Raw genomic sequence first — 12,792 nt, 5'->3', positions numbered from 1 at the left:
ATGCCTTTTGGTCAGAAAGACAGTGACACTGACAAAGATACAGGCAATAAAGGTGCTCTTCAAAATGTAATTATTTCCAGTATCAAGTCTACCATATTCTCCTTGCACACTTCTGTCTAAATTTCTTCCTTCCTCATATTTTCCTGTCATCTCTGTCCTAACTGCCAGGAGCCTCCCACAGATTTTACACAGTTGTGTCCCATAGGAAAATGAGGGCCTTCGTCAATGAGGGGAAAGCACATAATTAGCTTTAGGGGTTTCTAATGAACTCACAGCCAGCCTACCTTCTCTGACTGCTTCCATTAAGTGATCCTCTGTCACTCCCACTAGCATACAACATGGTAATTCCACAGTAGCTCCTGATACCATCAGAAGCTCCAAACAACAAATGAATCACCAGCTTCCTGTTTCCCTTATATCACCAGCCTCACATTTGCAATCATTTCCTCTGCTGACACCTCAACAGCCACCCTGTACCTACAACCATCCCCTACAGTTCCTCTTCCTTCCAAACCAAGTGACCTGCTTAAAGACCCAACTCAGTGCAGGATTTCCACACACACCCCTCACAACTTCTTGTGAATCATTTCCTTCCCTGATCTCCTAGACTTGTCAATTCACTGACAAATTCTGACTTCTTCCCCTCTCTGAGGCTTACAGAAGGAGGATTGCTAAACCCATTAAAAACAGAAACCTCCCACCTTAATCTGTTCTCTGTCAACTTAATGGAAACTATCCTACGCCCCACAGACCCTGAAGGCTTTCCAAGGGGGAAAAAACAGGATGGGATTAACATCTGATTGGTCTTTCAGGTACACTGAAGCGCAGCCAAAACAGCGTTCCTATCTGTAATTCAAGGAGACGTTAGATGATAAGAAGAGATTGTGTCGAGGAAGTACTTTTTCCAGACAGTACATGGGTTCTCTAAGTAATTCAGTAAGAATCTGTCACTAGATAGCAAACTAATTTCAAGGACGTAGCCTAAATAAGAGGATATGAAGTGATAGTTTTATATCTTGAGGACACTCTGCTCTGTGGGACACCTTTTATATTACCTCCTTAACCTCACAACAGTTTCATATACACATATAATCTCTTGTATCCTCTAAGAGCTACCTAAGTTATAGTTTGAACTCTTTGCAGTAATAAGATTTTTACTGTGTGCCAAACTGGAACCCTAACTCAACTGACGATCCCAAATTGGTATTAGAAATAAACTGCAGCACGAAGATAGGGCTACTATTTTACCACTCATCTCACAGCACTCAAGACTTGCTGGAGTCTAGATTCAAAGAAATTTAGCAGACACATTTGTCTCCAGACTCCAAATCCTGTTCTGGAGAAAGAAACCTTCACCAAGAGCTGTGCAATTTTCACAACCCAGGCAGCTACTGATTAATATTTAATTTTCCTCTTGCAAAAGAAAAAAAAAATCGAAGAAAGTTTCACAATTTGACTTTTGAAGCCCTCAGAACTTCTCTCAGTGTTAAATATTCTCAATAGTTATACATCTTCACTTATCTTTAATAACACTATAGCCCTGTGCATATGTTTACATTAAACCTGTAAGCTCATTAGTTAAAAAGCATGTAACATTACCGAACTTTGTCTATCCTGTTTTTACTGAAAGCAGGTGATCATTGTAAAACATTCTCAGCTACTTAAGCATATCTAGTACTGTAGACAGAAACATCAAACAAAGCACTGGAACCCGGCCCACTGCATTACACTGAAACACAGCATGGTAACTGGAAGCGGTCTGGGTTATAAAACAGAATCTGAGGGTTATATGGATTAAAGGATGTTATACTCACAGCTAGCATTTCTGTAAAGAAGAAAAGGCTCATGGAGCTGAAACTCCAAGTCTTTATTTACTGGTTCAACCAGGTTGTGCATGTTCAGTCGATTCACTATTGTAAAACCATGGTAAGGAGAAGCCGACCTATTGTTTTAATTAAAATAAAAGCATGGATTAATACCTTGATCAACATATACAAACAATTTTCTGAAACACAGTTATGTATTAATCCTCAAATCTCCATTACTTTATGAACTAAAGCTTTAGCAGTCCTGAACATCTAATAGGTGTTCTTCTACGCCATTTCTTGGCGAGCCAACTCATTTCAATTTAAAATCATGCTTACCTCAACTATGGTTAGGATTAGTGTTACAGTTCTGAACTGCTGAATCAAAGATATGCCTCAAAAAAAAAACCCACAAAACTATTCAAAAAACCTAGGGCAGGCCCAGGATTAATTTTCAAATGTATTTAATACTTCAAATAAGACAGCTTTGAAGCTTTTTAGAATCTTTAGTTAGAGAAGAAAAAACATCAAACCATACTATTCAGCAACACTGACCTTACTGCAAATAGGTGTGACAATAAAAAAAAAAGATGGCTTAAGTAACAGGAAATTCACTTAGAGCGGAACCAGAAGCAGTAATTTCTTCCTAAAGGGATACTCTGAAAATAAAGATTTTACCCAGTGTCTTCAAAGTAGTTATTAAAATATTTACAATTGTACTGCTTAGTGAAAGAATTTTTAATATCCACATATTTGGTAGACACCATGTGGAAAAAGGAAGCAGCAAGCAAGCAAGCACACACTGGAAATTCAAGACGGTTTTGTTTCAGGTCTATTTTCTCTGCATGAATGTCATGTCAGCATACTGAGCTGTGCCCGTAAGCACTCATATAATCAACAAAGCAGCATGATGAAGGCCTTTGGGGGAAGAGGAGGCTTGTTTTAGCTCATTCATTATCTGAGAAAAATAACTAGCTAAGCAAAGGCACTAGGGTAAAGAAACTGATATAATTAGCTATTAAGCGTTAACGTTTTTATAGCAACATGGACACCTTTAAACAAAGTCCAGCAACAAAACCTGCCAAGAGTTTCTACGGAGGTGGCAAACAGTCCTTACTGTCACAAGTTACTCGTTTAATGCTCTTAACAGACCTTTTGTGAAATAATCAGAAACTTTTTGTTTAGTTTGTTTTAGTTTGGTTGGTTTTCTTACACTGTATTTCCAAACTTGGAGCTCAAGCAAAGTTAACAGCAAAAGTTGACTTGTATTCCTTTACAGTGCCAAGATACAACAGTTGGAATAACCCAGTCCCTGACAGTCTGTTTCAGGATGGGTTGATTAAGTCTGCATTATTCACACTTCTTACATTAAACAGAGCGTTATTTCATTGTTAAATTTCTGATATGCTGGCAACTTAAAACTTAAATCCATGACTGGTTTTGCTGCTTCCATCAAGAATATCAGTCCCTTTTCCCCATTCCACATAATTGGGAATTCCTTTCATTATTTTAACGAGGAAATCAAGTAGCCCCCAAGTGACTTAAGTGACATCACCCATTTTTAGAACTAGACAGGATATGACAGAAGTTAAGAACATTATTTAATTTGATTTGAAATGCATATTGTTTTCATGATCAACTTTATGTATTTTAGGAGACATGGGGTGGCTATGCATTTATCGACCCCAATACATTAACAAATGTTATTGTTATCAACCAAATAAGACTAATAAACTAGGTTTTTGTGTGGATACATACGTAGCATTTATCAGGCCCTAAGATTTTTCAGCAGTATTTCTGTGTTTTCAATGGGGTTATTCACTCATGCGCACAGTTTATTCTTCCCAAAGTAAGCACACGTATGTTAACAGCTGGACAAATAAGTAATTATGAACTGTATGCAATAAATCCAGTATGGAGCTGCACATGTAGCCACCTCCTTTGTTTTCTTTGTAGCGAAAAAGAAAACACAAAAATAACCCTTACCTTTTGTACACAAATAAGGTACCTTCTATATCAGTTTTCTCCTACAAAAGAGAGCAGATGTGTTTAAGAAATATACTTGCTCACAGAGATAGCTTTTATAAAACATTCTAATTACAAAGACTATTTGCATTTTCTTTTTTAAGATAAGGATATTGTCATCTGTTATTTTCTGGCACTACTTATTTTTTCTTAGGGAAGTTCAGAAATTAAACCCACTTCCAGAGGATTTCCTTCATGCTGTTAACTTACTGCTGTGATATAACGTATCGCACAACTGTCTGATGCTCAGCTTCACCAGCCAGAGCTGCACAGCTTTCTCACAACTCCCATTTTAAATAAGGACTACACTTTATTACCTACAAATAGTTTTTTCACAGTTGTCACTTAAAACGAGTAGAGTGCCAGCACACAAAACAACAAAACAACCTAACTACGTGCCCCAGCTCTGTTTCGTACTTTAATTTTCCAAGCAGCCCTCACCATATGCTTGTGGGTCTCCAGCACAGCTCCAGCGCTGCCCACAGCACTGAACTTCCACACGCTCACATCTCGCGGTTCTGTGACCAAACTACAGCAGGCAGGGACAGCCCGAAGGAGGCACAGGACAGCTCTAAACCTAAATCAGGCTTTTTCCTTAAACTGTACCTTCAGAGACACCTTTTTACTGTAGGACAGGCAGCCATACGCAAACCACTGAGAACAACCAGCTGAGGTGAAAGCTATATTTTAACGCAGCGACAAGTATTACTCCCCAAACCCCACTGCTCCCGAATTAGGGCTACGAACAACAAATCACACTTAAAAAAGTGAGAGCTGGAGCAGCCACCAGGTGCCCAAGAACCCTCCAGCCCCACAGCACCGATACGACAACGAGGGCCCGGCCGGGCGCGAGGGGACAGCCCCTGCCCCGCTGCCCGTCACTTACCCACTCGTTGGCCTTGGGGCTGAAGCTGTAGAGCGCTACCTGGCCGGTCACGTCGGCGATGCTGGTGATGTAGGGGTCGTGGCGCTGCAGGGCCGCCAGGCTGATCTCCTGCCCCGCCCGGCCCGCCGCCGCCTCCATCTTGGGGCCCGGCCCGAAGCGGCCGCGCAGTGTCACGGCGCGCCTGTCCCCGCCGCCCGCCGGAACGCTGAGCCCCGCGCCTGCCGTTCCGCCCCGCCTCACAGCGCACGCCGCCGCCCTACCTTACTTAAAAAAAAAAAAAAGAAAAAAGGAAAAAAAAAAAAAAGAAATAAATGTTCTCTTGACTGCACTGCGGGACTGCTGCCCTCAGATTGTCCTGGTCACTTGGTGAAATGGCCAGTGGTGGAAGGGTAAAGGCAGTGCTGACCATGAGACAACGCTGACTCTACTGCTGTGAGGTGAAAGGGCACGGCCTGTGTAAAAATAAACGAAGATCTTGAAGTATTGCTTTTCAAGATTGAAAATTCAGATTCAGCTGTCACCTGAATTTGGTGGGTATCTTCCCATCTTCCCATACGTCTGTCCAAACACAGTGGACGTTTCTGTTATCCAACATTTTCAGTTTCCTTCCGAATTGTCTCTCCGCATCTGGGCATGTCATGAAGAGAAATAGCTTCTTTGTTTCTCAGGACCAGATCAAGCTAAAGATCTGTGTATTGCTTACATTGTAAGAAGTAATTATGTTTTTGCCATAATTTATTTCCTGACATGAGTAGTACAAAGGCTTCAGAGTTTGCTGCAGGCTGGCCTGTGACATGCTGTGAGCTGGGTCCCAGGACAGAGGAGTCACCTCCCGGGATTTTGGGGCCAATGTTGATTGTTCCCCTGGGTTCCCCCTGCCTCAGAGGTGGCAGATGTGCCTGCGGCGTGTCTGTCTCCTGTGCTGCTAAGGGAGCAGACGGTGCGGTCAGGGCTGCGACTACACAGTGCGGTGCGTAGTGCCTCAGACTCTGCCTCCGTGGTTCTACCCACCCCCTGCACATAACTCACATGTTCGTCATTATCTGGTATCTGGTTCACACTCTGCAGTGGGATATGGAATTTTCAATACTTCAGAAGAATTTTGGAATTAAATACTTTGTTTTTCTAAGGTATGGATTTTAGGAAAAAGAAAGTACAACATACATATGAACGAGACATGAAGGAATTCCAAAATAAAATCATATTTGTAAAATTTTGTGAAATCTGCCAGGAAAAACAAAACAAACAAAAACAAACAAACAAACAAAAACTTAAGGCTAGCAAACTTAAATAAAACTATGTTTGTGGCAAGCTTATGACCCTTCTGAGAATGTAAGGAATTTCCTTTACGCTTTGTATTACCACAGATCATGTTGTTCTCCATTGCAGGTGGACATACTTCTGATTTTAATACAATTAGCTTTACAGTTTAATCCTCCCCCCAAAAGGCAGACGTTTCATGCAAAAGCATAAGCAAGGATCCAGCAGTTGTGTGGCTCCATAAAAAGTCTTCCTGACAAGCAGCAGAAAGGCCAAGTTCCAGTAAGATACCAATTTATTTATTTATTTAAAAGTAAAGCTTTTTGGAGTGAACATTAATTTACCTATTTCAATGTCAAAACAGCTCTAGCATAAAGTAAAAAGACATTTCATATACATAAAAAAGGTAATCTGTACACAAAATCCCATGTACCTTCATAATGTAACTTACTCCTGAATCCCAAAACCTAACTACCTGTCAAAAAATCATAAAAAGCATAGACAACGTCATAGAGAGCTCCATAAATCTTCCATTCCTTGAGTCCTTCCTGTTTTGTCACAAGGGGGGTCCAATCTAATTGACAAAATTTGGGGTTTTATTGGTTCTGTTGGTAAATTGTGAAAACCCATTTCCATAAAGGGCAAAAAATGACACTTAATATGATGTGAAAAATACTTTGCAATAAAATAGCTAGTTACTATTCAGTAACACTCTAAATTAGGTAACAACAGTATGAAGAAGTTCATGTTTAAAAGCAATCTTTTAAAAGACATTCTAAGGGCTCAAATGAAGCAAACAAAATGACAAAAACTTTTTAAACAGTTGGTTTTAAATGGCATCTGAAACACCTGCACCAAGCTGTTCCTTTCTTCAAGACTACTATAAGCAAAGGTATTTTTTAAAGTAAAAAACTTCCTGACAAGGGCAGCTTTCTGCTGTGCCAGATCTTAAGTGTGAAAACTCCTTGGCTGCATCTTGAATTAAAAGTGAAACATGAGGAGCATTGATTAAAAAAAAAAAAAAAGAAGCTGTGTTTTCCAGTTATGGGTTGCTTTCCTCCTTTATCTGCTAATTCCTGTTCTTCATTTTAGTGAATTTATTCTCTCTGACCTTCTTCACTGTTGTTGCCTTGGAATAATATATTTTATATCAGAAATGAGTCATATGACCTGCCATCTGCTTCATCAACCTTGAAGTACACTGAAACACACAGTATACTAAGACTCAAGCTGTGACCTCTGTAAACTGAAATGTTAGTTGTATCCATTCAGGCTTGTTCCTTGATTATTGTATATTGCAAATTTCTTTGTCCTCCTCTAAAGCTATGCAGCAGCTACTGCTGGGGAAAAGTTCGTCCATTGCTCTCTGTTTCTGGTTCTTGCACTGTACCAGACAGAAGTGGGATGCTGTACATACTGCCCTTTTGATGTTCGCTCTGTGAGTGGGACAGATTCCATTTGTGTTTCAACAAGTGAAGAGAACATTATGTTCTGTATTTCAGTTATTCAGCTGAGGTTTTGTAGGACATAATATGATGATTTATTACCCTCTGTACTGTTATCTACTTGATATGTGTTAAGATAGGTGAAATAATAAAGACCCTCTTTTACCCCTTCACATGCTTGTGACAGCATGGCTGGGTCTTTCCACTGATGTCTGCTTTGCTGTTTGCAGTTGTACTAACTCTTTTATCTGGCCCTTGTTTTTCACACAGCAAATTACTTACGTATATTCAAAGCTTATTTGGGCTCCTTTCAAACTTCATACAGAAAAAATGTTCTTCAGTCTGCAATACCTTTGTTTATCCCCTGTTAGCTGAGTATCATCAGGAAAGAATATATTGCTGATGTTACGATGATGGAGAAATGCAGACAGCATTCCCAGTCACTGCATTTGCCGTTACTGCTAAAAGTTGAATTAGGGTCCAGTGGATTCCAGAAAACCTGAGTGACTCACAGAGCTAGTGTTCTGTCATCCTCACTGTTTTCCACGTGAAGCAATTGTCAGAAGTTTCTGGTACCATGAGATATTTTGCAAATGGCACACTTTTTATTGATTTGCTTGCTGATTTCCTTGAATTTCAATAGCAGGTAATTCTTATTTATTAGTAATTGCATTGGTATTTATGCCTTAAATTTCAGTGATAATAGCTGTTATTCAACAGAATTCATTTATCTGGGCTTAGTTCTCGCTAGGGTAAATTGCCCTGATGATGTCTTCCTTAATCAATAACTTACCAGACTTTTATTTTGCAGTTTAATTCCCTAGACAAGCCTGCAAGCCTTATTTTGTGTGTGGGGGTTGTTTTTTGTGTGTGTGTATTTGTGAGAGATGTCAGTTTCTAGGTGTTAAAGTGGTTAAAACAAGGGGAGAGGATGCTAGAATTTTGATAGGTCTGCCATTTTGTTTGAAAAATCATTTTATTTCACAGGAAGCGTTACTTGGACATTTTTATTTGCTTATTATTTATTACAGTGTTTTCAGTTCATCTTCAGTTGCATTGTTTGCCCTACTGTGAAGGCACACTTGATCTTTGCCATTAGTGAGGCTGACAGTTCCTGGCATTCAGTCTCATTACTATACTTTACTGTACAAATAATTCTTCATGGGATGATTCTCCAGTCTGATAAAGGATAACCGAACACGGCTACAGTTGGAGATAAAGACCTCTCTCTTTGTAAATGAGATCTGTAAAAATTGTACTTTCTGAGGATTAGCACAGAAACGGGCTTTTATGGTACTCACCAGCAGTTTATGCAGTTTTTATGTACATAAAGAAAATTTTTTTTTCTGGCAATCGTTCTGCAGTGCTGAGCGAATTACAAGCCTTTCATAAGTTTTCCAATTTGCAGTATGTTCTTTCTGCACTAATGTTGCATCCATAGGTACTTTATTGAAAATTCATGGTCATAGATATTTATTTTTAGCTATGAAAAATCTATTCCCACCTTTAGAGGAAGGTTTTCTAAATGGTTACACATTACAGCGTTATAGGGTAGCAGCATTTTTTTTTCTGCTAATTCTGCAGTATCCCTTGGTCACCAGATCCATTTCCTTTTATCCTTCTTCCCTTGGTTACAAAACTAAACTTGTTAAAGAAGTCATTTCTCCACACCTACTGGCAAAAGGACAGAATGAAATCTGGTTAATGTGCCACAGAAGTCATTAGGCTGGGTCCCTAACAATTCCAGTCAGTGGGAATCGTTAAGCAATATAACATGTTATTGAAGGTTGTTACAGTGTTTTCTTCACTGTTGTGTTTTAAGATCAGATGATATAGTATCTGCCAGGGTTGATTCTTACATACTCAGTTCTTACATCTGTACAGAGCCTTATAATTAAGTTAATTATTCAATTGTGCTATCATATCATTTCTGTCCTGCCTTTCTCAGGAGGTTTGTATCCCTTCCCTTCTGCCATGTCAATTGCTTATGTCAGATTTATGAAATAAGCCAACTTTATGTTTCTACAATTCTCCACACCAAAAGTGACAGTTTCTGGCCTAGGTTTTGTCAACAGGGTTTTTTTTGACTGTGTGACTACATCTGCAAATGCAGTGTGGATGGACAAAGCATAGTGATAATCTAAACAGTTAAAATCTGTGCAATTGCTTGATGTGTAAATCTACTCCTCTTTCTGGATTGTCATTTCAAAGTGACAAGGTAGAGGAAAACGGTGCTTGGACTCCAGACTTACTCAGATGTAGGTATGGGATTTTTACTATTCCTGTGCTGTACCTAAAACCGGGATAATATATAACAATTTTGTAGGGTATCTGAGTTTCCCAGATCTTGCAGTACTGAAATCTGATTTTAACTCTAAATTACCTTGGTCTCATTTTGTCATGTAATAGTATCAGTCATGATTCTGTAACAGAAATGGATGATATTTTCTTTCTTTTTTTTTCTTCTTCCTTTTTTTTTTCTTCTCCTTGTGCAATTGGCAAAATGGTCTAGCAAATCTGAAGCAGGAACCATAAAAAACAACTGTGAATTACTAAAATAATATAATTTAATAAAGTACAAGTAAAATGATATAAAAAACGTTCAGTCACCTATGAGTTCACTACCATTTTGGATGTGATTGTCACCAACAGTTTTCGTCCTTATAACAGATGCTAAAAAAACATGAAGCAGAGAGAGGGGAATAAATTACAATTACAATTCAGTAAAACTAAGAGAATGAAAATACTCAATTCCATTTATACAGAAAAGCTGTTCCCACAACAACAGTGTAAGAGGTTGAAATAGGTCACAGGCAGCCCTCCTTACATTGCTCAAGAACATTAGAAGGATTAATCATTTATGGATTATCTCCTAGAAACAATGATCTGGCGCAGACAGGTAATCCAATCTCCTCTATCTTTCTAACCTGGTTTGCCGTTTCACAGGGGATTGTGCAAGGGTGGCAGTTTTTTCTAGGAAGACATTGTCTGCCTGCCAGCTTGAAACATGTAAATTGCTGGAATTTGCATCAAAAATATGACAGCTCTTCTCTGACAAAGGTAGGTAGTGAAACTAGATTGGTAAAACTAAATTTTTTTAACTAGAGCATGGAAGTTTGGCTTAGAAATTTTATCGTTTTCACCTTTAGTTATGATATGTCACTGAATAGAGTAAAGAGAGAATTTTGTCATTGACATCAATAAGAACTATAGAGAAAATGTTGTTTCTGGGACTCTGTATTTTGCATAAATGTCTGGTAATCTTTTCTTCCAGACTAAATTTGTCCAAAAATTTATATACATCTTACTTTTGAATACAAACCTTTCAACGATCACAGCCTCTATAACTACATTAGAAGTAGGTATATAGCCTTGCTTTTATTGATTTGTATGTTTAAAGTAATATGTAGGGATTTGAACACATCTCTAGCCAGTGGTGTCATATTTTATCCAATGATAGGTGCAGGGCCTGCTGCTGAATATATTAGAACTATACTAATTTCATTAATGGAAATGAACTCTATTGCAAATCTCCACTGGGGCAAATTAGCAATTGGACAAGAATATTGCAGAAGGAAAGGTGCACCATCAGGGATTCTCTATTGCTCATTTCATTTTACATGTAGTTTCTGTTTTATTGGTATAATAACATTATGGAAAACAATATGCAATTACTATCGCAAGGCACAGAGTAGCCTGTTCCAAGTTTTCTTGTCCAGATTGCAGACTGCACAGATCAAAACCCAACAATTAGATTAGCAAGGTTCTGTTTTGTAGAGAACTGAGAAATACAGCAGGAATAATTGTGCATCAGTAGTAGATGCCTTAAGCCTTGAGCAATCTACTTTAGCAGAACAAAGTCAGTTTTTAAACTCAATTTAACATCATTTTTTAAATTATTGAGTTATTGACCTTAAATGTACTGTGTCAGTTTTATAGCATTACCACGTGCTTACATTTTTGTTTTATTGTAGCCATCCTTCTTTAAGGTTCTTGAGCCTCTTTGAACATCTCTGTGTACCTACCCCTTTAAAACAGATTATCATGCAAATCTTAAAATGTGGGTTTACATTCTTTTTAATCTCAGAAGCCTTGCTGTAAAATAGCAAATCAGAAGTTCCTTTTTAATGTTTTTAGCTGGTCCTCTTAGAAAATATACATGTATTAGAGCAATTGGCTTTAAAATAAGTTAGTTATATTTTTAAGACGAAATGTATGTATTTCAAAGGGTTTTTCTTGATGTGGTACAGTAATAAGAAAGAATATGCAACAAAATTTTGAGAGTAAGTAGCTTTTAGAGCTTTTCAGACATGACTGGGAACAAATATAACACAAAACAGCCTGGTGATTTGGGCTTGTTTTGGTGCTACTTAGATTGTCCAGTGCCAGAGGAATGGGAATCGGTAAACCTATGTTTGGGTCAAACCAGTGTCATTTTGTACACTATTAAACACGTTCAGCTCTCTGCACCTTTGTTTTCCCATCATAGAACGAGTATCATGGCTTTACTCATCACTGTTCTTTTCACTGAAATACTTTTCTGAAGGGTGATATGAACAGTAGGTGTGAGGAGGATGCTTCCAGGGGAGAATACTTTCTGGGACGGGCTGGTGGCTGCTGGTCCATTGCAGGGCCTGGTCGGAAGGTGAGGGCAGCAGCTGCTTGACTGCTGGGATCCTAATGCGCTCACAGCAAGGAGCCGTGTCAGCGTTTTCAGCCTCTTTGCTCTGTTGGGGTGGTTTCGTCAGGCCCCTCACTGCCCTCTGTGCCTGCCTGCATGCTGGCATTGGGCTGCTGACTGAAAGACACATGTGTAACCATGCACGTAAGGCACAGAGTCATTTAACACTCAGTGTAAGCACACGTACCTCCTGCTTGTCTCTCGAGACTGTATAATGCCCGGGACAGTTCAGTGACATAACCATGTGGACTTAATGTCCATCCTGTGACGTGTTCTGCCCATAGCAGTTGCAGCCAGGAACACAGGTTTCAGAAACATGTTCCTGCCTAGAACCAAAAGGCTGGGGCCAAGCCACCCAGCGTGGGCCTGCAGCCTGCTGCCGGGGAGGGTGGCAGGGAGTCTGCACCTTCCTGGAGCTGCGGTGGGAGGCTAGGTGAGGAGGAGTCATCTACTGGCAAAAAGGAAGCTTAATTACATCGTGACTAAGTAAATTAACTGGATGAGGTCCTAACTTCTTATTTGGCTTCTTTTCACCAGTCAAGTTCTGGCTAACAGAGGATTCCTTTGCCATAGTCAGTCAGAAGAAAGCCATAAAGCTGCCTGCTGAAGATCCTGTAGGGATCCCCATAGTTCAGATGCACCAGGCATGGCAGAGGAAGGGAATTTCAGGAGGAAAGCGTTAAGTTTTCC

At 39.4% G+C, this 12,792-nt stretch overlaps 1 protein-coding gene across 2 annotated transcripts in view; it reads right to left on the bottom strand.

Annotated features, from left to right (window-relative positions):
* The window catches only part of DCP1A (decapping mRNA 1A), a 35,734-nt gene extending 30,777 nt beyond the window's left edge, over window positions 1-4,957 (bottom strand). For both annotated transcript variants that reach the window (XM_083795973.1, XM_083795974.1), the window contains exons 1-3: window positions 4,717-4,957; window positions 3,792-3,832; window positions 1,815-1,942 (exon numbers count right to left, since the gene is read on the bottom strand). In XM_083795973.1, coding sequence (XP_083652099.1) covers window positions 1,815-1,942; window positions 3,792-3,832; window positions 4,717-4,854 — 307 coding nt within the window. In that variant the 5' untranslated portion in view covers window positions 4,855-4,957. The remainder of the gene's footprint in view (window positions 1-1,814; window positions 1,943-3,791; window positions 3,833-4,716) is intronic.
* Window positions 4,958-12,792: the final 7,835 nt, after the last annotated feature.

The sequence above is a fragment of the Anser anser genome (genome assembly GCF_964211835.1).
Source record: "Anser anser genome assembly, chromosome: 12".
Lineage (NCBI taxonomy): Eukaryota > Metazoa > Chordata > Aves > Anseriformes > Anatidae > Anser > Anser anser.
Note: the sequence above shows the minus strand (reverse complement) of the source record. Positions and strands in the feature narration are given on the sequence as shown.